Below are 23,372 nucleotides of genomic sequence, written 5' to 3'. Positions count from 1 at the left end.
GACACGGGTCTCTCAAAAGACTTTAAAAATGCTGTTTCTCTCAGAACAATGTAACAATGAGCCTTTGTGAAAGGGTTAACAACAGTGATGTAGTGCAGGGTAAACTTCTCTAATCCTGAACAGCGATCAGCGTTCTGCCACCACTACATCACTGGTTAAAGGGATAGTTCAGTCAAATAAAAAAATGACGCATTGGTTTCCTTAACCTGTAAGCAGTATATGGACAAGGTACGACAGGAATCCATGCTTCGGTTTAGTTTCATTGGTACTGTTTCCACATGCTAATGTTTTAGCATGTGTGCCACAAATCCAATTCAATTAAAGGGACCGATAATAGAATTTTTCACACATCATGTCCAAAGCATCCAAAAGTGTCTAAACTTGTGAAGCTCAACAAAGTCACTAATGCTTTGAACATGGGTGAACATGTCTAGTATCGGTCCCATGTCTTAAATGGGATTTGTGATTTTGTGCCACAAATGCAATTCAGCACAATTGGTAACTAACTATCTGTTTACCAGTGGTACAATTTGGTGTTTGTTTCAATGAAGTATTTTATCCCAGTTAGTGTAGCCTAATTTAACAAAGTCTTGGGCCATTGTCTCAATCAACACTATGGACATGGTGGCCAAATAGTACAACAGAGAAGCTCACATTAGACACTTGTAGAGAGAAAAGTGTAACATGTTTAATCACAGTATTGACCAATGGAAGGATACAAAAATATTAACCTTTTCCTCATTTGCATTGTACCAGCAAGCATCACATAGTATCTCACACAGCATCGTAAAAAAAATCCTAAAACTCTTGAGGAAGACTATTGGCGGAGTCTGCTTTGCTTATGAGCTCCACTGAGTAATATGACCAATATAAATAAGTGCTTTGAAGAACTTAAGCAATGTGCATTGTGATACAAAGACAGTAAAACAATATCAGCATAGTGGCTTTACATCAATCACAGCCGTAAATCTATGACCTATGTCCAGAAACACCCCTTATATCCATAGCCCTTAGGCCTTTATGGTCACTTGTGTAGATAGCTAGGCAGAACGAATACCATCATTGATTTAACCAATCCTGTTCTTTAGGAAGTAGAGGTTGGTTTTGAACTGGGCCCATGCATACAGTATATATAACCACATAGTTAGAAAAAGGGGAAATCGCCTCATGGGAAAACTGTTGATAGAAGCATCACAGATAGACAGTATGCACAGCATTACATGCACCACTTTCTATAGAACACACATTAGGGAAACAACAAACAGTAGGTCTCCTACATTCCTACATTCATAATGTGTAACCTCCGAATTACTGAGAGAGGAGCTGAGTTTACAGACTGACGTGTGAATGGAAATTTGCTATTGCACAAAGTGGGTTTTAACAGCGGAGGAGGACCACAGGCTCTCACAGCAGTTTCGCAATCATTTCTCATGATCATAAGAATATTTACACCAACCATAATAAAACATCAAGAAGAGAATTTAAAAAGCTACAGTGTAAAAACCTAAATGCATCCGGTGCATTATGCAGGACAGGGTGTAGGAAGCACAAAAGTTCCCACGAAAATCCTCATTTTAAACTTGTTTAGATATCAAAATGATCTGGAGTGAAAAGTTAACATTTGACTTTGAACATCTAATATTAAATAATACATTCATTGGCCTATTGTCAGGAGTAGTTCTCGTTTCCTCTAAAACAGTGCATTGTACTTATCCTGTCACATAAAAAGGAATGTATTGTAATGTTTTAAAAATGGTATAACTGACTTCATTTTTCCGGGCCCCAGGAAGAGTAGTTTCTGCCTTGGCAGCAGCTAATGTGGATCCTTAAAAATACAAATACAAATGTATTACACCACTTATTGGAGACTTGAGAGGGCACAGAGAGGGGAGGTTGTTTCGTATGACATGTTTTAGGGCAGTTATGTTGGGTGCTGATCCTATACCTAAAGCTGGAGATACATTTCAACTTAACATTGGTCTCATTTAACAATAATCTACATCTGCATTACATTATTATATCAAAATATAAAGCTTTGATTTCGATTACAAAGGTATGGCACATTCAGTTTAACCACACATCAGTTCTTACAACATTGGCATTACAATCATAAAAAGAGACTAAGCAGATATTCAGAAGTAGCAGCAATATACAAATAAGGAAATATAAGAATTACATCTCTAAAATATAATTTGATGTACATTCCATTATTGGTCTTTGGATGGAATTTGTGCATCCGTTCCTCTCAACAAACCGTTATCTTCCATGTTATTTTTCCAACTATCATAAAACGTGACCAAATAAATAGTAGAAAACCAGTTTGATTTAAACAACAAAAAAAAGACTACAGTGTAAGGCAACATGATCAGTGAGAGTGAACAATCCCTTTTCTAAACCCTTCTCTACAGGCCTGTCTGACTGAGACGGGAGGATGGGAGAGACAGAGCAGTGGACGTGAGGCCTATGTGTTATGGTAGCCATTCTTAGCTGTATCTTTCCTGGGTTCTACGTTCTCATAGATGGTGAGTGCAGCCGTGTTCTGGTAGATTAAGTCCACGTTGGTTCCAGTTCTGGATCGGATTATGTCTATGGCACACTGGTTTAGGAACAAATACTGGTCCTGTAAGACAGTAACACAACATAGTTCAATATGATGAAGCAAGCTGACCATTCAGATGTCAAAACATTTCACCTAGAGACCACATAAGCACCCATTAGCATAACTTCTACTTTTAACCACAGGGATGGATTGTACAGTAAGCCCCCAAACATGGTGAAAAGTAGAACAGTGACCTCGGTCTGAACCATGAGGGGCCGGTGCATGCGCAGGTCGTGGATGGTGCCGTACACGTCCACCATACTGTCCCTCTCTATCTGGAAGATCAGCCTGTCGATGGCTATGAAGGTACCTGTACGACCCACACCCGCACTGAGGGGAGAGAGACAGAAAGAGAAAGAGGGAGAGAGATGAGAAAGAAGTCATGTTAATGTACTGTTCAAGCCAATAACACTTGTTGAAGTTAACTGTGAGAAACTGTGTGTTTACCTGCAGTGGACGACGGTGGGGGAGTGGCGTGAGTACTGGTCCATGTGCTCTCGGACCAGGTGTCTGAAGTTGATGAGCAGCTCCGTGGTCTCGGGGACGCCGTGGTCCGGCCAGGCTGTGAAGTGGAAGTGACGTACAGAGCGTGTCTCTGCTGTCCTCACCTGTCAGCCAAACATAAACACAGCGACCGTCTTTTGTTTATAGGGAAGGGATCGTTTTTCCCAGAGCCATGTTTTACCCACTAAGTAGCTGAAGAGGAAAACATCAGTAATATTTGTTTCACTCATTATCACAGGAACTTACATTTTTTACGTCAAAATCCCTGATGGTCCAGTCTTCTAGGGGGATCTCAGAGGTTGTTGTCACAGTGATATTCTCAAAGTGCTTGGTCTCAGATGGCCAGTATTTCTCACATTTCACCTGAGAGGAGAGAGGTGGGTGTGTGAGTTATGAATTGGGGTAGCTTAGTGTAGTCCTTCTCAAACCTCTCCTCTGGGAACTCCAGACAATTCACAATACTACACCTGATTCAAGGGCTCGTGCATAAGTCAATAAGTGGAATCAGGTGAACTAGAGTCGTGTTTTTTACTTTTATTTATTTAACTAGGTAAGTCAGTTAAGAACAAATTCTTATTTACAATGATGGCCTAGAAACAGTGGGTTAATTGCCTTGTTCAGGGGAAGCACAAAATATGTTTACCTTGTCAGCTCGGGGATTCAATCTAGCAACCTTTCGGTTACAGGGCCAACACTCTAACCACTAGACTACCTGCCGGTATGCCTTTTGGGTTTTCTGTTTCTGTAAATATGATCATTTTGGTTTTCTGTTTCTGTATATACAGTTGAAGTCGGAAGTTTACATACACCTTAGCCAAATACATTTAAGCTTTCACTATTCCTGACATTTAATCCTTGTAAAAATTCCCTGTCGTAGGTCAGTTAGGATCACCACTGAAATGTCAGAATAATATTAGAGAGAATGATTTATTTCAGCTTTTATTTCTTTCATCACAATCCCAGTGGGTCAGAAGTTTATATACACTCAATTAGTATTTGGTAGCATTGCCTTTAAATTGTTTAACTTGGGTCAAACATTTTGGGTAGTCTTCCATCAGCTTCCCACAATAAGTTGGGTGAATTTTGGTCCATTCCTCCTGACAGAGCTGGTGTACTGAGTCAGGTTTGTAGGCCTCCTTGCTCACACATGCTTTTTCAGTTCTGCCCACACATTTTCTATAGGATGGAGGTCAGGGCTTTGTGATGGCCATTCCAATACCTTGACTTTGTTGTCCTTAAGCCATTTTGCCACAACTTTGGAAGTATGCTTGGGGTCATTGTCCATTTGGAAGACCAATTTGTGACCAAGCTTTAACTTCCTGACTGATGTCTTGAGATGTTACTTCAATATAGCCACATAATTTTTCTACCTCATGATGCCATCTATTTTGTGAAGTGCACCAGTCCCTCCTGCAGCAAAGCACCCCCACAACATGATGCTGCCACCCCCGTGCTTCACGGTTGGGATGGTGTTCTTCGGCTTGCAAGCCTCCCCTGTTTTCCTCCAAACATAACAATGGTAATTTATGGCCAAACAGTTCTATTTTTGTTTTATCAGACCAGAGGACATTTCTCCAAAAAGTACGATCTTTGTCCCCATGTGCAGTTGCAAACCGTAGTCTGGCCTTTTATGGCGGTTTTGGAGCAGTGGCTTCTTCCTTGCTGAGCGGCCTTTCAGGTTATGTCGATATAGGACTCATTTTACTGTGGATATAGATACTTTTGTACCCGTTTCCTCCAGCATCTTCACAGGGTCCTTTGCTGTTGTTCTGGGATTGATTTGCACTTTTCACACAAAAGTACATTCATCTCTAGGAGACAGAACGCGTCTCCTTCCTGAGCGGTATGATGGCTGCGTGGTCCCATGGTGTTTATACTTTATACTTTAGTACTATTGTTTGTACAGAAGAACGTGGTACGTTCAGGCATTTGGAAATTGCTCCCAAGGATGAACCAGACTTGTGGAGGTCTACAATTTTTTTTCGGAGGTCTTGGCTGATTTCTTTTGATTTTCCGATGATGTCAAGCAAAGAGGCCCTGAGTTTGAAGGTAGGCCTTGAAATACATCCACAGCTACATCTCCAATTGACTCAAATTAGCCTATCAGAAGCTATTACATCATTTTCTGGAATTTTCCAAGCTGTTTAAAGACACAGTCAACTTAGTGTATGTAAACTTCTGACCCACTGGAATTGTGATACAGTGAGTTTTAAGGGGGAAAAAATCTGTCTGTAAACAATTGTTGGAAAAATTACTTGTGTCATGCACAGAGTAGATGTCCTAACCGACTTGCCCAAACTAGAGTTTGTTAACAAGACATTTGTGGAGTGGTGGGAAAAAAATGTAATGACTCCAACCTAAGTGTATGTAAACTTCCGACTTCAACTGTATGATCATTTGGCGTTTTATATTTCTGTAAATATGATCATTTTGTTTTTCTGTTTCTGTAAATATGATTTTTTTTGTCAATATGATTGGTGCTTGTCTCCACCCCCCTCCAGGTGTCGCCAGTTGCCACCTAGGGCGGCAGGTAGCCTAGTGGTTAGCGCATTGGGCTAGTAACCGGAAGGTTGCCGGATCAAATCCCTGAGCTGACAAGGTAAAAATCAGTTGTTTTACCGCAGAGCAAGGCACTGTTCCCTGGGTGCAAAATACATGAATGTTGATTAAGGCAGCCCCCTGCACCTCTCTGATTCAGAGGGGTTGGGTTAAATGCAGAAGACACATTCAGTTGGACAACTGACTAGGTATCCCCAGTGTATTTATACCTGTGTTCTCTGTTGCCAGTTCATCATGTCTTATCTGTGGTCTTTCCCGCCTTATTGTTTCCTAGTTTTTCCCGGTTCTGACCAGTCTTCCTGCCCTGACCTCGAGCCTGTCTGCCGTCCTGTACCTGCCTGACTCTGACCTGATCACGAACCTCTGCCTGCCCTTGACTTGGCCCTTTTCCTGCCCCGTGTTTTTAATAAATTATCTGAGAACTGTACTATCCTCCTCCCGTGTCTGCATCTGGGTCATATCCTGAGTCCCGAAAAATTTGGGATTTTCTGTTTCTGTAAATATGATTATTTGGGGTTCTCTGTTTATGTCAATATGATTATTTGGTGTTCTCTGTTTTTTGTCAATATGATTATTTGGGGTTCTCTGTTTCTGGAAATATGATTATTTGGGGTTCTCTGTTTATGTCAATATGATTATTTGGGGTTCTCTGTTTCTGGAAATATGATTATTTGGGGTTCTCTGTTTCTGGAAATATGATTATTTGGGGTTCTCTGTTTCTGGAAATATGATTATTTGGGGTTCTCTGTTTCTGGAAATATGATCATTTTGGTCACCATCTTTTGAACAACAACCTGCTTGGGCTGGCCGACTGAAGAGTCGAAACCGAGCTGGCCTTGCATCTGTTAAGTGTGCTGTCTCGTGTGTGTGTGCGCACACATGTATATATGTGTGTATGCACTCACTCGTCCCTGTTCATTACAGCGTGTCAGCATGACCAGAGTCTGGACGTTCTTCTCCCAGATCATCCTCCAGAACTCATTGACGGTGACGGGCAACGGACCTTGGGCCGCAATAAACTCCTTCCTGGAGTTGTAACCCTGGCAAAGGACACATATTGACCCAGTACGTAAGCATCTACTACAATCACCATCTAACTTTCCTAAACCTTTTCATACTTGTCTGTATCTCCTGGTTAATGTGAGATGGATGTGATGTAACTGACTCAATACTACTAACTCTAGCTATAACCTGACAATGAAGACCTATAACTGAGTCTTAATTGAAGTTATCTAGCTATATCGATCATATTTGTGAAATAACCCCAGAGCAAAGCTGAAGCGTAGAGTGTCGGAGAAAGATGATTATGATAAAGATGATGATGACAGGTCAGTATTTACCGGGATGTAGTTAGAATTGATGTAGTCGTCGAATGGACTCCCATGGATGGACAGTTTCACTCTAGAGGATTCATCTGGGATGTGGGAAAGAGGAGGAATGAGGATCGATAGAAATAGAGAATTCCTGTCACTCTGCCCAAGTGGCAACCTTTCATGCAGAGCCCCACCTGTTTGAGCCCCACATTTTTAATAGGCTTGGCTGTTTTGCATGTTATTTTGGCATTAATACATGTCACATATTAGTTTGCAAACAATGTAAAAAATATATATATCATTGAGTTAATAAAACTGCATACAACAAACATGGTCTCTTTTTTGTTTTCTTGAGTATTGCAGCTCCAAAATGCTGGTGTTCCAGCCTAGCTCAGTCCTTTCTGTGGTGGTGGGGCAAGCCAGCAGAAAATACGGAGTGTTGCGCCGTGATTGGCTCAGTGTTCTGTCACTCATGGGGACACTATGTCACCGCGAAGTGTAAGGTGAGACCTCGAAAATTCTAGCCCTTTAGCTTCTGACGTAGAGTTACATTATAAGTGCCCATCCAAGAAGGCTCAAGGTTATTGGCCACAGATAAAATGACGTCAAATGACGTTATATGTACAGTAGCTTTGATTGGACTGATCATGTCAACATACTTTCAAAATCTTAGCTAACGGTCATGATCCTTTTCAATCCTTGTCATATGAAGAGAAATAATGAAGATAAATTATAGATAAAACGTATCTGTGCTTATCGGCTATTGGATATAAAAATTACACAACAAGTTGGAAATTGCAAATTCAACAATGAGTGGTTTAGAAGAAAGTGAGCACAGCACAAAAACGTAAGTCCAAAAATGTATTGTATGCTGCTGCATAAATTATGTAATATACCAAGGAGATATTTATACTGTAGCTAAGAAAGTAATAATGTTACAAAGTGTATATTGTGTAGTAAGCTGTTAGTAGCCCATGTGCCTCACGCTAACAATTTGGGCCCTTTTCTGACTTTGTGGTGCACATGTAGCCTATAGTAAAACTCTGAGCTATTGAATAAACAAAGGAGTTAGTTAGTCTGTTCGACAATGAGGATGGAGGATTTGATATGATAAGCAATGGTAGCTGTGGCAGGAGGACAGGGGTCAAGGGTCAGGGGTTATGGTCGACTCACAGGGAAGCACGTTGTTGTAGCGGTTCTTAGACTTGTTCTCCATGGCCATAGCACTGGTTTTAGCTTGGGCTGTTCCCACTGGCTTCAGGTCCTAGAAGGAGAGGGAGACATTAGGCCACCAGGCACCAGTAGCGAACAAGCAAGCACAGGAATATTTACCGAATACAGAAAATCTGCCTGATGGAACTGCTGCCTGATGGAATATCCATATCATGTGTATGATTGAATAAATATCTTTATGTTTTACCTCAAACTCCTCTGCGAAACCACAGTTGGAGTCTGCTTTCTGCCTCTTGTAATAAGCCTCGTAGTCCTCCACCCTCACGGCCACGCTTCTGCTCATAGAGACACAGGAGACAAGAAATTAACACAAACACGTGTGACACCAAGCGACAGTGCTGCATCATTCAATTGTCTACTGTTACCATAAGAGTTAATACTCACACTTTAGCTCTGGAAATAAAGAGAGAGAAATTAAAAGAGAGTTATGTTAGCAGTTAAAGAAAAACTTCAGTAATTTTATGACAAATATTGTCTTATTACAGAATTACAGTTTCATTAACTTCCAAACTGAGACAGAAACAAGTGAAAGATCCGAAGAAATCACCTCATGGAGTGAATCTGGATGTCTGAAGTGTCTTTCTTGGTTTGTCTGTAACAACAAAAGCACACAAAAATCATATGACCTTCCAAAAACATCTAATTTATCGAGTGATGATGATGATCGCTCACCTCCTCCAGTGGATGACTAAGGCAATGGTGATGATGAAGAGGATGGCAAAAACTCCAATCGTTACCCCGACAGCCACACCGATGACAGCTACAGAGAAGAAGGAAGAGAAAAAAAGGTAAGAGGACGCCTTGTGATACTCTCCAAAAACCTTCATAATGCCTTTTATGACCCTATAGCGTATTATAAGATTTGCTATAAGCATTCATAACAGGTCAAAGTGCCTTATAAGTGCCTGTATGAATACATTACTATGAATCCTTTTATAAACGTATTACATACAGGTGGTTTGTACAGTAAAAGAGCTGTAGCAACCTAGGTCCTGAGGGAGTTCCACAGGACTTTGGTTGAACAGAGTTATCGTGACAGAACAGTTTTAATATCTGTCAACGTCATTGTGTGAAAACATACATTTTCAAATTGTGAGGGTAATTATGTTGTTATATTCTATCCTATTCCATCAAATTTGAGACGACATTGCAATTATTTTTCTCACATACCATTAACGCCAGTCTTGCAGGTGAGTTTTTGGATGGTGCTGGAACTCCCACAGCCCAGTGTGGTTACAGTCAGGGTGTAGTCTGTATTGTGCTTAAGGTCAGAGACTGTGTGGCCACAGGCTGGCGTACAGTCACCACTAGTGTTATAGTGTGCCTAAACCAATCAATAAATCATAAAATTATTAATGAAATCAATAATTTATTAATTTAATTAATCAATCAATAAATCTGCCAATCATAAATGTATTCAATCAATATTTGTTTTTATTTTGTGACCAGTATCTACTGTACTCACCTGGTCCTGGGGGGGTTGGTTGGTTTCATAAGCAGTGATCTGGAAGCCCTGGTTCAGACCTTTGGGTTTGGTCCAGGACAGGATCACCTTGGGGTCATTAGGAGAGTCACACTTCAGGTTGAACACAGGGCTGGCATCTATGGCACAGTGAAGGAGACACAGAGGTTTTCAGTTTAGATTTTTTTTACTAGGAAATGTGTAGACCATTTCTGAATTTCATTACAATTACAAGAGATCAAAACACAGTTCAAAAATAAAATACATCTAAAATAAGATCCATATCTGGATCAGTGTCTTTTGGTGAAAGTAAATCTGGATTAGTGTCTGTTGGTGATAGTAAATCTGGATCAGTGTCTGTTGGTGATATTAAATCTGGATCGGTGTCAGTAGGTGATAGTACATCTGGATCAGTGTCTGTTGGTGATATTAAATCTGGATCAGTGTCAGTAGGTGATAGTAAATCTGGATCAGTGTCTGTTGGTGATATTAAATCTGGATCGGTGTCAGTAGGTGATAGTAAATCTGGATCGGTGTCTGTAGGTGATAGTAAATCTGGATCAGTGTCTGTTGGTGATATTAAATCTGGATCGGTGTCAGTAGGTGATAGTAAATCTGGATCAGTGTCTGTAGGTGATAGTAAATCTGGATCAGTGTCTGTTGGTGATATTAAATCTGAATCGGTGTCAGTAGGTGATAGTAAATCTGGATCGGTGTCAGTAGGTGATATTAAATCTGGATCGGTGTCAGTAGGTAATAGTAAATCTGGATCGGTGTCTGTAGGTGATAGTAATGATAGTATGTCCTTTAAATCCCTATATGCATTATCAATGCATCACACACTGGTGGTACAGTATGGTAGCCTACGTGTGAAAACATGTAAAGCATGTTATGATCTTACTGGTGCAGATGGAGTTTGAGACTGGAGCTCCCTTTGTTCCATCAGCTGTCTCTGTTGTCACAGTGAAATTATACAGACTACCAGGAACCAATTGATTGATGATTAGGTCTTCCATAAGTGTGGTTGTGTTACTGATGATTAACCCAGAGTTGATCCAGATCACATAGTAGTGGTAGCTTGGTTTGTGATCCACAGGCTTGTTCCAGGTCAATGTTATGTTCTCCTCTGCTGTCACTACACTGAGGGACTGCACACTCTCTGGTCCTGGGAAATGAGATGTAATGGAGTATAGAGAGGTTAGTGTAACAATAGCTATGAATACAGAATACAAACGTCTCAGGGCTGGGATTGTATAAGTGGGTGTGCTTGAGTGTATGTGTTCAGAAATTAGTCTGTGTGCGTGTGTGTGCTTGTATGTCATGTATGTAGTGTGTGTGTGTGTGTGTGCTCACATGTCATGTATGTAGTGTGTGTGTGTGTGTGTGTGTGCGCTCGCATGTCATGTATGTAGTGTGTGTTTGCTAAAATGTCATGTACAGTGGCAAGAAAAAGTTTGTTAACGCTTGGAAATACCTGGATTTCTGCATAAATTGGTCATAAAATTTGATCTGATCTTCATCGAGGTCACAGCAATAAACAAACACTGTCTGCTTAAACTAAACAAACAATTATACGTTTTCATGTCTTTATTGAACACACCGTGTAAACATTCACAGTGCAGGGTGGGAAAAGTATGTGAACCTTTGGATTTAATAACTGGTTGACCCTCCTTTGGCAGCAATAACCTCAACCAAACATTTTCTGTAGTTGCGGATCAGACCTGTACAAAATCAAATCAAATCAAATGTATTTATATAGCCCTTCGTACATCAGATGATATCTCAAAGTGTTGTACAGAAACCCAGCCTAAAACCCCAAACAGCAAGCAATGCAGGTGTAGAAGCACGGTGGCTAGGAAAAACTCCCTAGAAAGGCCAAAACCTAGGAAGAAACCTAGAGAGGAACCAGGCTATGTGGGGTGGCCAGTCCTCTTCTGGCTGTGCCGGGTGGGGATTATAACAGAACATGGCCAAGATGTTCAAATGTTCATAAATGACCAGCATGGTCGAATAATAATAAGGCAGAACAGTTGAAACTGGAGCAGCAGCACGGCCAGGTGGACTGGGGACAGCAAGGAGTGATCATGTCAGGTAGTCCTGGGGCATGGTCCTAGGGCTCAGGTCAGTTGAAACTGGAGCAGCAGCACGGCCAGGTGGACTGGGGACAGCAAGGAGTCATCATGTCAGGTAGTCCTGGGGCATGGTCCTAGGGCTCAGGTCAGTTGAAACTGGAGCAGCAGCACGGCCAGGTGGACTGGGGACAGCAAGGAGTCATCATGTCAGGTAGTCCTGGGGCATGGTCCTAGGGCTCAGGTCAGTTGAAACTGGAGCAGCAGCACGGCCAGGTGGACTGGGGACAGCAAGGAGTGATCATGTCAGGTAGTCCTGGGGCATGGTCCTAGGGCTCAGGTCAGTTGAAACTGGAGCAGCAGCACGGCCAGGTGGACTGGGGACAGCAAGGAGTCATCATGTCAGGTAGTCCTGGGGCATGGTCCTAGGGCTCAGGTCAGTTGAAACTGGAGCAGCAGCACGGCCAGGTGGACTGGGGACAGCAAGGAGTCATCATGTCAGGTAGTCCTGGGGCATGGTCCTAGGGCTCAGGTCAGTTGAAACTGGAGCAGCAGCACGGCCAGGTGGAATGGGGACAGCAAGGAGTCATCATGTCAGGTAGTCCTGGGGCATGGTCCTAGGGCTCAGGGCTCACAACTGTCAGGAGGACGTTTTGACCATTCCTCTTAACAAAACTGTTTCCGTTCAGCAATATTCTTGGGATGTCTGGTGTGAACTGCTCTCTTGAGGTCATGCCACAGCATCTCAATCGGGTTGAGGTCAGGACTCTGACTGGGCCACTCCAGAAGGTGTATTTTCTTCTGTTGAAGCCATTCTGTTGTTGATTTACTTCTGTTGTTTGGGTTGCTGTCCTGTTGCATCACCCCTGTCCACATCATGGTTTGGGAATTCATTTTTCCGTCGATGATAGCAAGCTGTCCAGGCCCTGAGGCAGTAACGCAGCCCCAAACCATGATGCTCCCTCCACCATACTTTACAGTTGGGATGAGGTTTTGATGTTGGTGTCCTGTGCATTTTTTTCACCACACATAGTTCCTTCCAAGCAACTCAACTGTAGTTTCATCTGTAATCCACAAAATATTTAGCCAGTAGCGCTGTGGAACATCCAGGTGCACTTTTGCAGTGGCTTCTTCCGTAGTGTCTTCCCATGAACACCATTCTTGTTTAGTGTTTGTTACGTATCGTAGACTCATCAACAGAGATGTTATCATGTTCCAGAGATGTCTGTAAGTCTTTAGCTGAAACTCTAGGATTCTTCTTAACCTCATTGAGCATTCTGCTCTGTGCTCTTGCAGTCATCTTCGCAGGACAGCCACTCCTAGGGAGAGTAGCAACAGTGTTGAACTTTCTTCATTGATAGACAATTTGTCTTACCGTGGTCTGATGAACATCAAGGCTTTTAGAGATACTTTAGTAACCCTTTCCAGCTTCTTAATCTTATGTCTTCTGAGATCTCTTTTGTTCGAGGCATGGTTCACATCAGGCAATGCTTCTTGTGAATACCAAACTCAAATTTTGTGAGTGTTTTTTATAGGGCAGGGCAGCTCTAACCAACATCTCCAATCTCATCTCATTGATTGTACTCCAGGTTAGATGACTCCTGACTCCAATTAGCTTTTGGAGAAGTCATTAGCCTAGGGGTTCACATACTTTTTCCAACCTACACTGTGAATGTTTAAATGACGTATTAAATATAGACAAGACAAATGTGTGTGTTATTAGTCTAAGCACACTATGTCTGTCTATTGTTGTGAATTAGATGAAGATAGATCAATTTGATGACCAGTTTATGCAGAAATCCAGGTAATTCCAAAGGGTTCACATACTTTTTCTTGCCACTGTGTGTTTAGTGTGTGTGTGTGTTTGTGTGTTTGTGTGCTCGCATGTCATGTATGTAGTATGTGTGTGTTAACACTCACTGGTCGTGACCAAACTGCTCCAGACCTTCTCACTCTGGAGCCCTAGAACTCCCACTGTAGCCACAGAGATATTGTAGGGTGTTCCAGAGGACAGACTGGGCAGTGTGTGCCTTGTGTTTGTCAGAGTGACCGTCTTGTTATTTAGTTGCGTTGAAAGGTAGGTCACTAGGTAACTGAAGGTGGTGTTGGTCATCAGAGGAGCTTCACCCCACTCCACAGAGATAGAACTAGTGGTCTTCTCCAAGATCAGGATGGGCCCAGGCTGGTTGGGATCTGAGAGAGATTTGGACAGAAATGTCTGTTTATATAAGTTGCCAATAACATCTGTGAATTGAATTTCCGTGTGGAAATAATCTTGAAAGTTATCTCTGGTTAAGTGAGAAAGAAAAAAAATATTTGTCTTAGATTAAACAGTCGAAACAAATGAATGAACTGTAACAGATAAAAGAGGCATGCTTAGTAGAACTCTGGGCCTTCTCCCTCCATCTCCTCCCTCAAACTCACAAGTTGCTGTAGTTCCAGGTTCTGATGAAGCGTTGAAGGGCCCACTGATAGTGGTCACCACGGCTGTGTAGCTTCTGCCAGCTGACAGGTTAAGGAAGGATGTTGACCGAATGCTGGAGTTCAGCAAATCTGAGAAAAGGACCTTGTTCAGATAGACGATATAATGCTCTACGTTTCCTCTGGGCGCTTCCCAGCGCACCACTATGGTACTGTTGCTACCATTGTTGTAGATGAACATATTGACAGACTCGGGCTCTGGTAGAGAGGGAGAGAGGAACAGAGAGGGGGGATGTTAGAAAGGAGAGAGGGGGAGATATGAAGCGATATGAACTCCTTTTGAGAGTTTTTAGAAAAACACCAAATAACTAAAAAGGTAAAAAGGAAGGAGATCTGACTTGTGTACTGAGAGGTTGAGACGGATTCTCCCTCTATGCTGTTCAGTGCCTTGACGGAAACACTGAAGGTGCATCTGGTTCCTGGTGTGAGTTCTGAGATGAGGTCCCCCTCTCCTGTCTCCGTGGTGCGGTTTGTGGGAGCGGACATGCACCCCTCAGTCTGGATACGGTATGTGTAACCACTCTGGTACTGAGGTGGTTTGGTCCAGGTCAGATTCACAGTGGTTGTGTTTACTGTAGAGGCTACCAAACCACTAACGGCGAATGGTCCTGGAAACAGAGGATCTTACGTTAGTCTTCAGGATACAAAGAAGTGAATACATATCAACATACCAAACTGAGATTTTATTGCCATGGGAACATACTTGTAAAATAAGACACCGTCACCGGGGTTGCCATGGTGCCGTCCCCTGTGAGTGTTGTCACTGTAAAGGTGTAGTTGCTCCCAGACTGTAGCCCAGTGATGGTGATGTTGGTGGTGTAGTTGCTCCCAGACTGTACCCCGGTGATGGTTTTCATGGTGGTGTTGGTGGTGACAGACTGGTTGGTGATCTCCACTCTGAAGGTGTAGCCTGGTTTGCTCTCTGGTTGAAACCAGACTAGAGTCACATTGGTGGTTGTGATTCCTGCCTCAATCAGTCTGATCACAGACTGGGGCCCTGGGACAAAGGAACAACAAAGATAATTAACGAACATGTTCAATCTGTGTGTGTGTACACATGAGTCATGCTTTGTGAGTACCGCTTCCTCCTGATTCGGCTCACACCGGGGCTCAAACCCAGACCTCCTTGCTAGCACATGTGCTGTGTAGATACAGTGTAAATGTTTGTGTTCAGTAGTCACTCACTGGTAGAGTTGGCCGTCGTCACCACTGTGCTCTGGTAGTCAAACGGCCCTACAGTTACCACAGAGATGTTGTAGAGTGTTCCAGACTGGAGGTTCTTCAGGAGGGTCCAGTTGTGTTCCGTCAGGTTCTGCCGGTCCAGATGGAACACAGAGAAGCTGTACTGACCTAGGTCCATGTCCAGGGGTCGGGCCCAGCTGATGTTGATGGAACCAGTAGTCTGGTCCACCACCATGATGCCTCCAGGAGGGTTGGGATCTGGGAACAAGCCAGGGAGAAGTCACTTATGGAAGAGATTGCCGATGGAGTGTCTCAGGCATGGGATTACATCAGACAACATTCCATCTAGATTATGATCTATCTCTGGCATTGTGCTGTATATGCTATTCAGAAAAATATAGAATGAACTCATGTGGGTTAATGAAGACTTGAAAACCCAGACGTGGAATCTCCACCACCAAATATGAATTTAAACAAATTGGTCCATGCTAAACAAATGGAGTACTGTTGGAATGTTGGACTTTTATAGACATGTACTGACTTACACGTTGCATTTGTAACATTTAGTGCCTCAGTGAGTGGTCCACTATTGGTGGCCACTTTGACAACATAGACTTTCCCTGGCTTCAGGTTCTGGAACACAACTGATAGATAGTTGTTGGTGATGGTACGGTTGTCTTCCATCACATTGTTTTTGTAGATAGTAACGGTGTAGTTGTCCACCTGTCCCATAGGTCTATACCAGGTCACACTCATGTTGGTTGTTGTTCCTATGGCAATGAGGTTTTTCACCACCGCAGGTTCTGAAGGATGGATAGAAGGGATAAAGATGTTAACATTTCACATTTTAGACTAGAGATACAGAGATCTTAAAAGTGTTATGTTAAATGTGTTAATTGTGTCTTTAACTTGGCTTTTATTTCATCTTTATTTAACTAGGCAAGTCAGTTAAGAACAAATTCTTATTTTCAATGACGGCCTAGGAACAGTGGCTTAACTGCCTTGTCAGCTCGGGGATTTGAACTTGCAACCTTTCGGTTACTAGCCCAACACTCTAACCACTAGGCTCCTACACTTAAGATGTGAAATACGCACTGTCACCCGTCTCGGATGAAATCCACTTTGCTATTATGTAAAGAAGGTAAAAGTGAGAAGGGGAGAAAGAAAAGGGATGAAGGGAGGAAGGGTTGATGGGAGGAAGGGTTGAAGGGAGGGAATAGATGAAGGGTTGAAGGGAGGAAGGGTTGATGGGAGGAAGGGTTGAAGAGAGGAAGGGAGGAAGGATGGAGGGATGAAGGGTTTAAGGGTTGAAGGGAGGAAGGGTTGATGGGAGGAAGGGTTGAAGAGAGGAAGGGTTGACGGGTTGACGGGAGGAAGGGTTGAAGGGATGAAGGGTTGAAGGGTTGAAGGGAGGAATAGACGAAGGGTTGAAAGGTTGAAAGATTGAAGGGATGAAGGGTTGAAGGGATGAAGGGTTGAAGGGAGGAATAGATGAAGGGTTGAAGGGAGGAAGGGTTGAAGGGAGGGAATAGATGAAGTGTTGAAGGGTTGAAAGGTTGAAAGATTGAAGGGATGAAGGGTTGAAGGGAGGAATAGATGAAGGGTTGAAGGGAGGAAGGGTTGAAAGGTTGAAGGGTTGAAAGATTGAAGGGATGAAGGGTTGAAGCGATGAAGGGTTGAAGGGAGGAATAGATGAAGGGTTGAAGGGAGGAAGGGTTGATGGGAGGAAGGGTTGAAGAGAGGAAGGGAGGAAGGATGGAGGGATGAAGGGATTAAGGGTTGAAGGGAGGAAGGGTTGATGGGAGGAAGGGTAGAAGAGTATAAGGGAGGAAGGGTTGAAGAGAGGAAGGGTTGACGGGAGGAATAGATGAAGGATTGAAGGGAGGAAGGGTTGAAAGGTTGAAGGGTTGAAAGATTGAAGGGATGAAGGGTTGAAGCGATGAATGGTTGAAGGGAGGAATAGATGAAGGGTTGAAGGGAGGAAGGGTTGAAGGGTTGAAAGATTGAAGGGTTGATGGGGGGAAGGGTTAAAGGGAAGAAGGGTTGAAGGATTGAAGGGATGAAGGGAGGAATAGATGAAGGGATGAAGGTTTGAAGGGATGAAGGGTTGAAGGGATGAAGGGTTGACGGGAGGAAGGGTTGAAGGATTGAAGGGATGAAGGGTTGAAGGGAGGAATAGATGAAGGGATGAAGGTTTGAAGGGATGAAGGGTTGAAGGGAGGAATAGATGAAGGGTTGAAGGGATGAAGGGTTGAAGGGAGGAATAGATGAAGGGTTGAAGGATTGAAGGGAGGAAGGGTTGAAGTTTGAAAGATTGAAGGGATGAAGGGTTGAAGGGATGAAGGGTTGAAAGGAAGAAAGGTTGAAAGATTGAAGGGATGAAGGGTTGAAGGGAGGAAGGGTTGAAGGGAGGAAGGGTTGAAAGGAAGAAGGGTTGAAAGGAAGAAGGGTTGAAAGGAAGAAGGGTTGAAGGGAGGAAGGGTTGAAGGGATGAAGGGTTGAAGGAAGGAAGGGTTGAAGGGAGGAAGGGTTGAAGGGAGGAAGGGGGATCTTTAGAACTGTACTTGTGCAGATTATCGTCTCCGTTGAATCAGACTTAACATCCTGGACGACCGTGACCACAGAGCAGTTATAACAGTTCCCAGGAGTGAGATTGGTGAAGGTGTACATCTCGACCATGGTTGAGATCTCTACCACAGAACCATTCTTGGAGATGGTCACCAGATAGGAGTAGGTTGGTTTGTGGTCATTTGGCTTGAGCCAGGAAAGTCTGATAGTGGTTGTGTTCAGACCCTCGAACGTGAGGTTACTGACCACGTTGGGCTCTGAAGGGCAAAGACGGCAGATATCATATTAATATCATCTATAACACAGAATCATATCGCAGACAGTGTTATACACCTCCTGACTACCCCAGAGTAACTGCAGTTTGCTGGCTGACTAGAATGCACTTGCATTTCTCTTGGATTCCTCTACGAATACCTTTGGAAGTTTAGAACACTGGCAACCCTCCTGTCTCAGCCTCCAGTATTTATGCTGCAGTAGTTTATGTGTCGGGGGGCTGGGGTCAGTTTGTTATATCTGGAGTACTTCTCCTGTCCTATTCGGTGTCCTGTGTGAATCTAAGTGTGCGTTCTCTAATTCTCTTCTTCTCTCTTTCTTTCTCTCTCTCGGAGGACCTGAGCCCTAGGACCATGCCCCAGGACTACCTGACATGATGACTCCTTGCTGTCCCCAGTCCACCTGGCCATGCTGCTGTTCCAGTTTCAACTGACCTGAGCCCTAGGACCATGCCCCAGGACTACCTGACATGATGACTCCTTGCTGTCCCCAGTCTACCTGGCCATGCTGCTGCTCCAGTTTCAACTTCCACCTGACTGTGCTGCTGCTCTAGTTTCAACTGTTCTGCCTTATTATTATTTGACCATGCTGGTCATTTATGAACATTGAACATCTTGACCATGTTCTGTTATAATCTCCACCCGGCACAGCCAGAAGAGGACTGGCCACCCCACATAGCCTGGTTCCTCTCTAGGTTTCTTCCTAGGTATTGGCCTTTCTAGGGAGTTTTTCCTAGCCACCGTGCTTCTACACCTGCATTGCTTGCTGTTTGGGGTTTTAGGCTGGGTTTCTGTACAGCACTTTGAGATATCAGCTGATGTACGAAGGGCTATATAAATAAATTTGATTTGATTTGATTTGGCTTACTAGTGTTACAGAATGTGCGTTCTGGAGATCCTTCGCTTCCCGTTGCTGCTACCGTGGTAACAGTGAAGTTGTAGCCAGTCCCAGGTTCTAGGTCATTGACTTGTGTGAAGTTGGTACTGACTGTTTTCGGTACAGGGCCTGTAGCCTTTATGTACTGGACTCTATAGGTGTAGTAGTTCTTAACCTCCACAGGGTCAGTCCACTGTAGCTTACATGAGGAGTTGGACAACGGGGTGGCTGTGAGGTTCACCACTGGTTTGGGTACTAGGAGGAAGGGAGAGAAAACAATCTACCTTAAATCAGTGATCTTACTAGGATATGAAATGTGTTAAGGCATGTAGGATTATTAGAAAGGTTTCAGAATATTTCTGCAACATTTTCACAGTCAAAACGTCACCCAGAGCACAGTCTACTGAACGGTTGTCACAAGTCTACTCACAGGTACATTCCGATGCATAAACACTGGTGCTTTCTAGATTCTGAGGTCCCATGGTTTTCACTGTGATGGTGTAGCAAGTCCCAGAGGACAGAGAGGTCAGGTTACTGCTGAGACTAGTGGTAGAGGAAGACAGGTTTCTCTCTCCTAAACCAGTCCCATTAAGCTGGTAGCTGATGTTATAGGAGATGCCTTGCGCTCCAATCATTAGACCCGGGGTTGTCCATTGGACAACGAGGGAGCTGGTTGTCCTCTCTGTGATGGTGAGGGGTCCAGGTGGGTTGGGATCTATGGAGGAGAAATAAGAGTGATGCTAGGAAAGTTGCAAACACAAATTCTCATTCACACAAACACACATTAGGTGCTTTTTCTTCAGGACAAAACCAGAGAAAACATTCTCACACTCTCATACAAACTTTTATCAACTTCAAACTACAGTAAATACATAGTATGGGCATCATTGACCATGACTTACTGGTGGCTAACTGGACCTGAGCAGACTGGTTCCTAAAGTCTCCAGCTACAGCAGTCACTGTGACTTCATAAACCCTCCCAGGCTGTAACCCAGTGAAGCTGGCCTCCCTGGTCTGTGTGGTATTGCTGGATGTATAGTTCAAAGCAGCATTAAATATGTTCACGCTGTAGTATTCCACAGTCCCGTTATGCAAGGTCCATGTCACATTCAGCTGACTGGTTCCTCGTCTCGTAGCCACAATGTCCACAGGTTGTGCAGGCTCTGTCAAAAGCAAAATCGAAAAGGTTCATTGCAATGACTGAAGGAAAATATGGACAGAAAAGACAAAACCACAACCAACTTTGGTTAGATTGTTTTGCCATTTTCGACATTGACATTTCCACCTTATCCATGAATCCATATCCTTTGAATCCTAAAATAATACTTGCAAAATAACATACTTGTTAAAGTGATTATTTGACTCTCTTCTCCTACAGTTGTGTTATCTCCAGCCACTGCAGAGACTGTGAAGATGTACTGCATTCCAGCAGTCAGCCCAGTAATGGTAGTGAAGGTTTTTGGGACATTCTGACTAATATTGGCACCAATCCACTTTACTCTATAGAAGAAGCTGTTTCCCTCTGGTTGAGTCCAGTTCAGAGACACAGATGATGTTGTGATTTCAGAGACATAAAGGTTGCGGACAACTGCAGGCTCTGTAACGGAGGAATAGGGATTTGTTTTTAACTGACACTAATATAAACATTTAAAAACAATGTGATTTTATTTTAATAAGGTAAGTTGACTGAGAATACACTCTCATTTACAGCAACAACCTGGGGAATAGTTACAGGGGAGAGGATGAATGAGCCAATTGTAAACTGGGGATGATCAGGTGGCCATGATGGTATGAGGCCCAGATTGGGAATTTAGCCAGGACACCGGGGTTAACAGCCCTACTCTTACAATAAGTGCCATGGGATATTTAGTGACCACAGAGAGTCAGGACAACCGTTCAACGTCCCATCCAAAAGACAGCACCCTACACAGGGAAATGGGAAACATTTTTAGACCTGAGGAAAGAGTGCCTCCTACTGGACCTCCAACACCACTTCCAGCAGCATCTGGTCTCCCATCTAGGGACAAACCAGGACCAACCTTGCTTAGCTTAAGAAGCCAGCCAGCAGTGGAACACAGGGTGGTATGCTGCTGACTAATATTCTTATTTTCATACATTTTTTATTTTACCTTTATTTAACTAGGCAAGTCAATGAAGAACAAATTCGTATTTACAATGACAGCCTAGGAACAGTGTGTTAACTGCCTTGTTCAGTGGCAGAAATGCAGATATCTACCTTGTCAGCTCAGGAATTTAATCTAGCAACCTTTTAGTTACTGGCCCAACGCTCTAACCACTAGGTCACCTGCCACCGCATTGATCGATTGCTTGCTACATCATTTATTTTTTACTTTTGCATTATTTACATACACTATATATACCAAAGTATGTGGACACCCCATCAAATGAGTGGATTTGGCTATAGTGTCTTAGCTTGTATTACTCATTTATATAATAAGAAAGACTCCAAGGAAGTGAACTGGAGCTTCACATTTACTAAAGCTGGTTAGTACAAGAATAACATAGAGCAACACTACGCATGACCAAGGGCACTCCGTTCTTAAAGGGGACAGTAATTAACAGAACAGAACATTCCTACTCTAATACAATGAGAATTACTTTTACCAAACCACAAGTGAAACATTTCCCAGAAATTGTTGTAGTTATTTTGCATCTTTGATTTGAACTTGAACAGTGTACGTTTTTGGTTGTGTTTGTTTGCTTATAAGTCCAATCTGTCTGGACAGGGCCTTTGTTCTGGGTAGCGCCTTGGATTGTCTGGAGACTCCTGCACATCCTCAGTGTGTGCTTGCTCCATAATAGTTTCTGCTATAGCAGCACCTTCATCCACACATTCCCTTCTTTCAGCCTGGTGTCTCTATACTGCCCCACCGTCCTCTACAGTTCCATGCGTGTCACTCCCAGGAGCTCTCTGTGCCTGTTCTCTCTCAGTTGTTGTGCTGTTTTCCGTGGAATGCATTTTGTTAATGTGACGCCACCACATTAGGACTGGGGTCACTTGAATCTGGTAAGTTCTGGGTTCCGTTTGTGCCTGTACTGTCCCTCTTGTCCATTTCCCTCCCCTTCTGTAGTCTCGCACCATCACTTCTTGTCCTGTTTGGAGATGGCGTTCCCGGCCCCCGGAGAGCATCTTGGCTTCTTTGTTCAGCACTTCATTACACCTGTTTGGCTTCATGATGTCCAGCTGTGTGCGGAGAGGCCTCCCAAACATTAGTGCTGCTGGGCTTTCATTTGTCGAGTCCTTGCTTTAGGGTTTGCACAAAGCGTTCTGCCAGCCCATTGGTGGCAGGGTGGTACGGAGCTGAGGTTGATTCCATTTACTGACATGAATCTTGTAAACTCGTCACTTACGAAAGCTTGCGTGTTGTCGCATACCAGCTGCAGAGGCAATCCGAAGTGTGCAAACGTTGTTCTGAGACACTCTATCGTCTGAGCTGAGGTGGAAGAGTCAGTGCAAAACACCTCTGGCCATTTGGAATGGGCATCAACTATAACCAGAAACATGTGCTTTTCAAAGGGACCAGTATAGTCCACATGAATTCTCTGCCATGGCTCTGTGGGCCATACCCCTGGGTGGACTGGGACAGGAGCAGGCATGTGGAGGGTTTCCAAACATCCGCTATCAAATCAAATCACATTTGTATTAGTTATATGCTTACTAACAAGCCCCTAATGAAAAATGCAGTTTAAAACATATGAATAAGAATAAGAAATAAAAGGAAGAAGTAATTAAAGAGCAGCAGTAAAATAACAATAGCGAGACTATATACAGGGGGTACCGGTAGAGAGTCAATGTGCGGTGGTACCGGTTAGTCGAGGTAATTGAGGTAATATGTACATGTATGTAGAGTTATTAAAGTTATTATGCATAGATAATAACAGAGAGTAGCAGCCGCGTAAAAGAAGGGGGGGGAGGGGGGGCAACGCAAATAGTCTGGGTAGCTATTAGATTAGATGTTCAGGAGTCTTATGGCTTGGGGGTGGAAGCTGATAAGGACCTAGACTTGGCACTCCAGTGCCGCTTGCTGTTCATTGTTTTCTATCTGTTGATCCAAACCGGGCCACCAGAAGTGGATCCTCGAACAGCTTCATTGTTTCTTGATCCAGACCAGACCACCAGAAGTGGCTCCTCGCAAACAGCTTAATTTTTGTTGATCCAGACCAGGCCACCAGAAGTGGCTTCTCATGAGCAGCTTCATTTTGACAATTCCAACATGCCCTTTATGTAGTTG

The 23,372-nt window shown here is 43.4% G+C and overlaps 1 protein-coding gene across 14 annotated transcripts in view; it reads right to left on the bottom strand.

The window, feature by feature from the left end:
- Positions 1–666: 666 nt before the first annotated feature.
- Positions 667–23,372, bottom strand: part of LOC109898479 (receptor-type tyrosine-protein phosphatase eta) — a 126,688-nt gene continuing 103,982 nt past the window's right edge. For 11 of the 14 annotated variants that reach the window (XM_031833108.1, XM_031833115.1, XM_031833114.1 and 8 more), the window contains 25 exons: positions 20,462–20,716; positions 20,022–20,282; positions 19,550–19,834; positions 19,111–19,374; positions 17,967–18,227; positions 15,948–16,205; positions 15,406–15,660; positions 14,924–15,217; positions 14,559–14,828; positions 14,164–14,418; positions 13,660–13,932; positions 10,572–10,835; positions 9,674–9,810; positions 9,379–9,532; positions 8,881–8,968; positions 8,756–8,800; positions 8,593–8,601; positions 8,396–8,483; positions 8,149–8,239; positions 7,003–7,076; positions 6,568–6,702; positions 3,350–3,466; positions 3,047–3,207; positions 2,794–2,929; positions 674–2,620 (listed from right to left, as the gene is read on the bottom strand). In XM_031833108.1, coding sequence (XP_031688968.1) covers positions 2,462–2,620; positions 2,794–2,929; positions 3,047–3,207; positions 3,350–3,466; positions 6,568–6,702; positions 7,003–7,076; positions 8,149–8,239; positions 8,396–8,483; positions 8,593–8,601; positions 8,756–8,800; positions 8,881–8,968; positions 9,379–9,532; positions 9,674–9,810; positions 10,572–10,835; positions 13,660–13,932; positions 14,164–14,418; positions 14,559–14,828; positions 14,924–15,217; positions 15,406–15,660; positions 15,948–16,205; positions 17,967–18,227; positions 19,111–19,374; positions 19,550–19,834; positions 20,022–20,282; positions 20,462–20,716 — 4,589 coding nt within the window. In that variant the 3' untranslated portion in view covers positions 674–2,461. Of the gene's footprint in view, positions 2,621–2,793; positions 2,930–3,046; positions 3,208–3,349; positions 3,467–6,567; positions 6,703–7,002; positions 7,077–8,148; positions 8,240–8,395; positions 8,484–8,592; positions 8,602–8,755; positions 8,801–8,880; positions 8,969–9,378; positions 9,533–9,673; positions 9,811–10,571; positions 10,836–13,659; positions 13,933–14,163; positions 14,419–14,558; positions 14,829–14,923; positions 15,218–15,405; positions 15,661–15,947; positions 16,206–17,966; positions 18,228–19,110; positions 19,375–19,549; positions 19,835–20,021; positions 20,283–20,461; positions 20,717–23,372 lie in introns of all 14 variants that reach the window. The other 3 variants (XM_031833107.1, XM_031833121.1, XM_031833106.1) reach the window with 2 other exon arrangements.

The sequence above is a fragment of the Oncorhynchus kisutch genome, linkage group LG10, assembly GCF_002021735.2.
Source record: "Oncorhynchus kisutch isolate 150728-3 linkage group LG10, Okis_V2, whole genome shotgun sequence".
Classification (NCBI taxonomy): Eukaryota; Metazoa; Chordata; class Actinopteri; order Salmoniformes; family Salmonidae; genus Oncorhynchus; species Oncorhynchus kisutch.
This window is presented reverse-complemented; position numbering and strand designations above follow the sequence as displayed.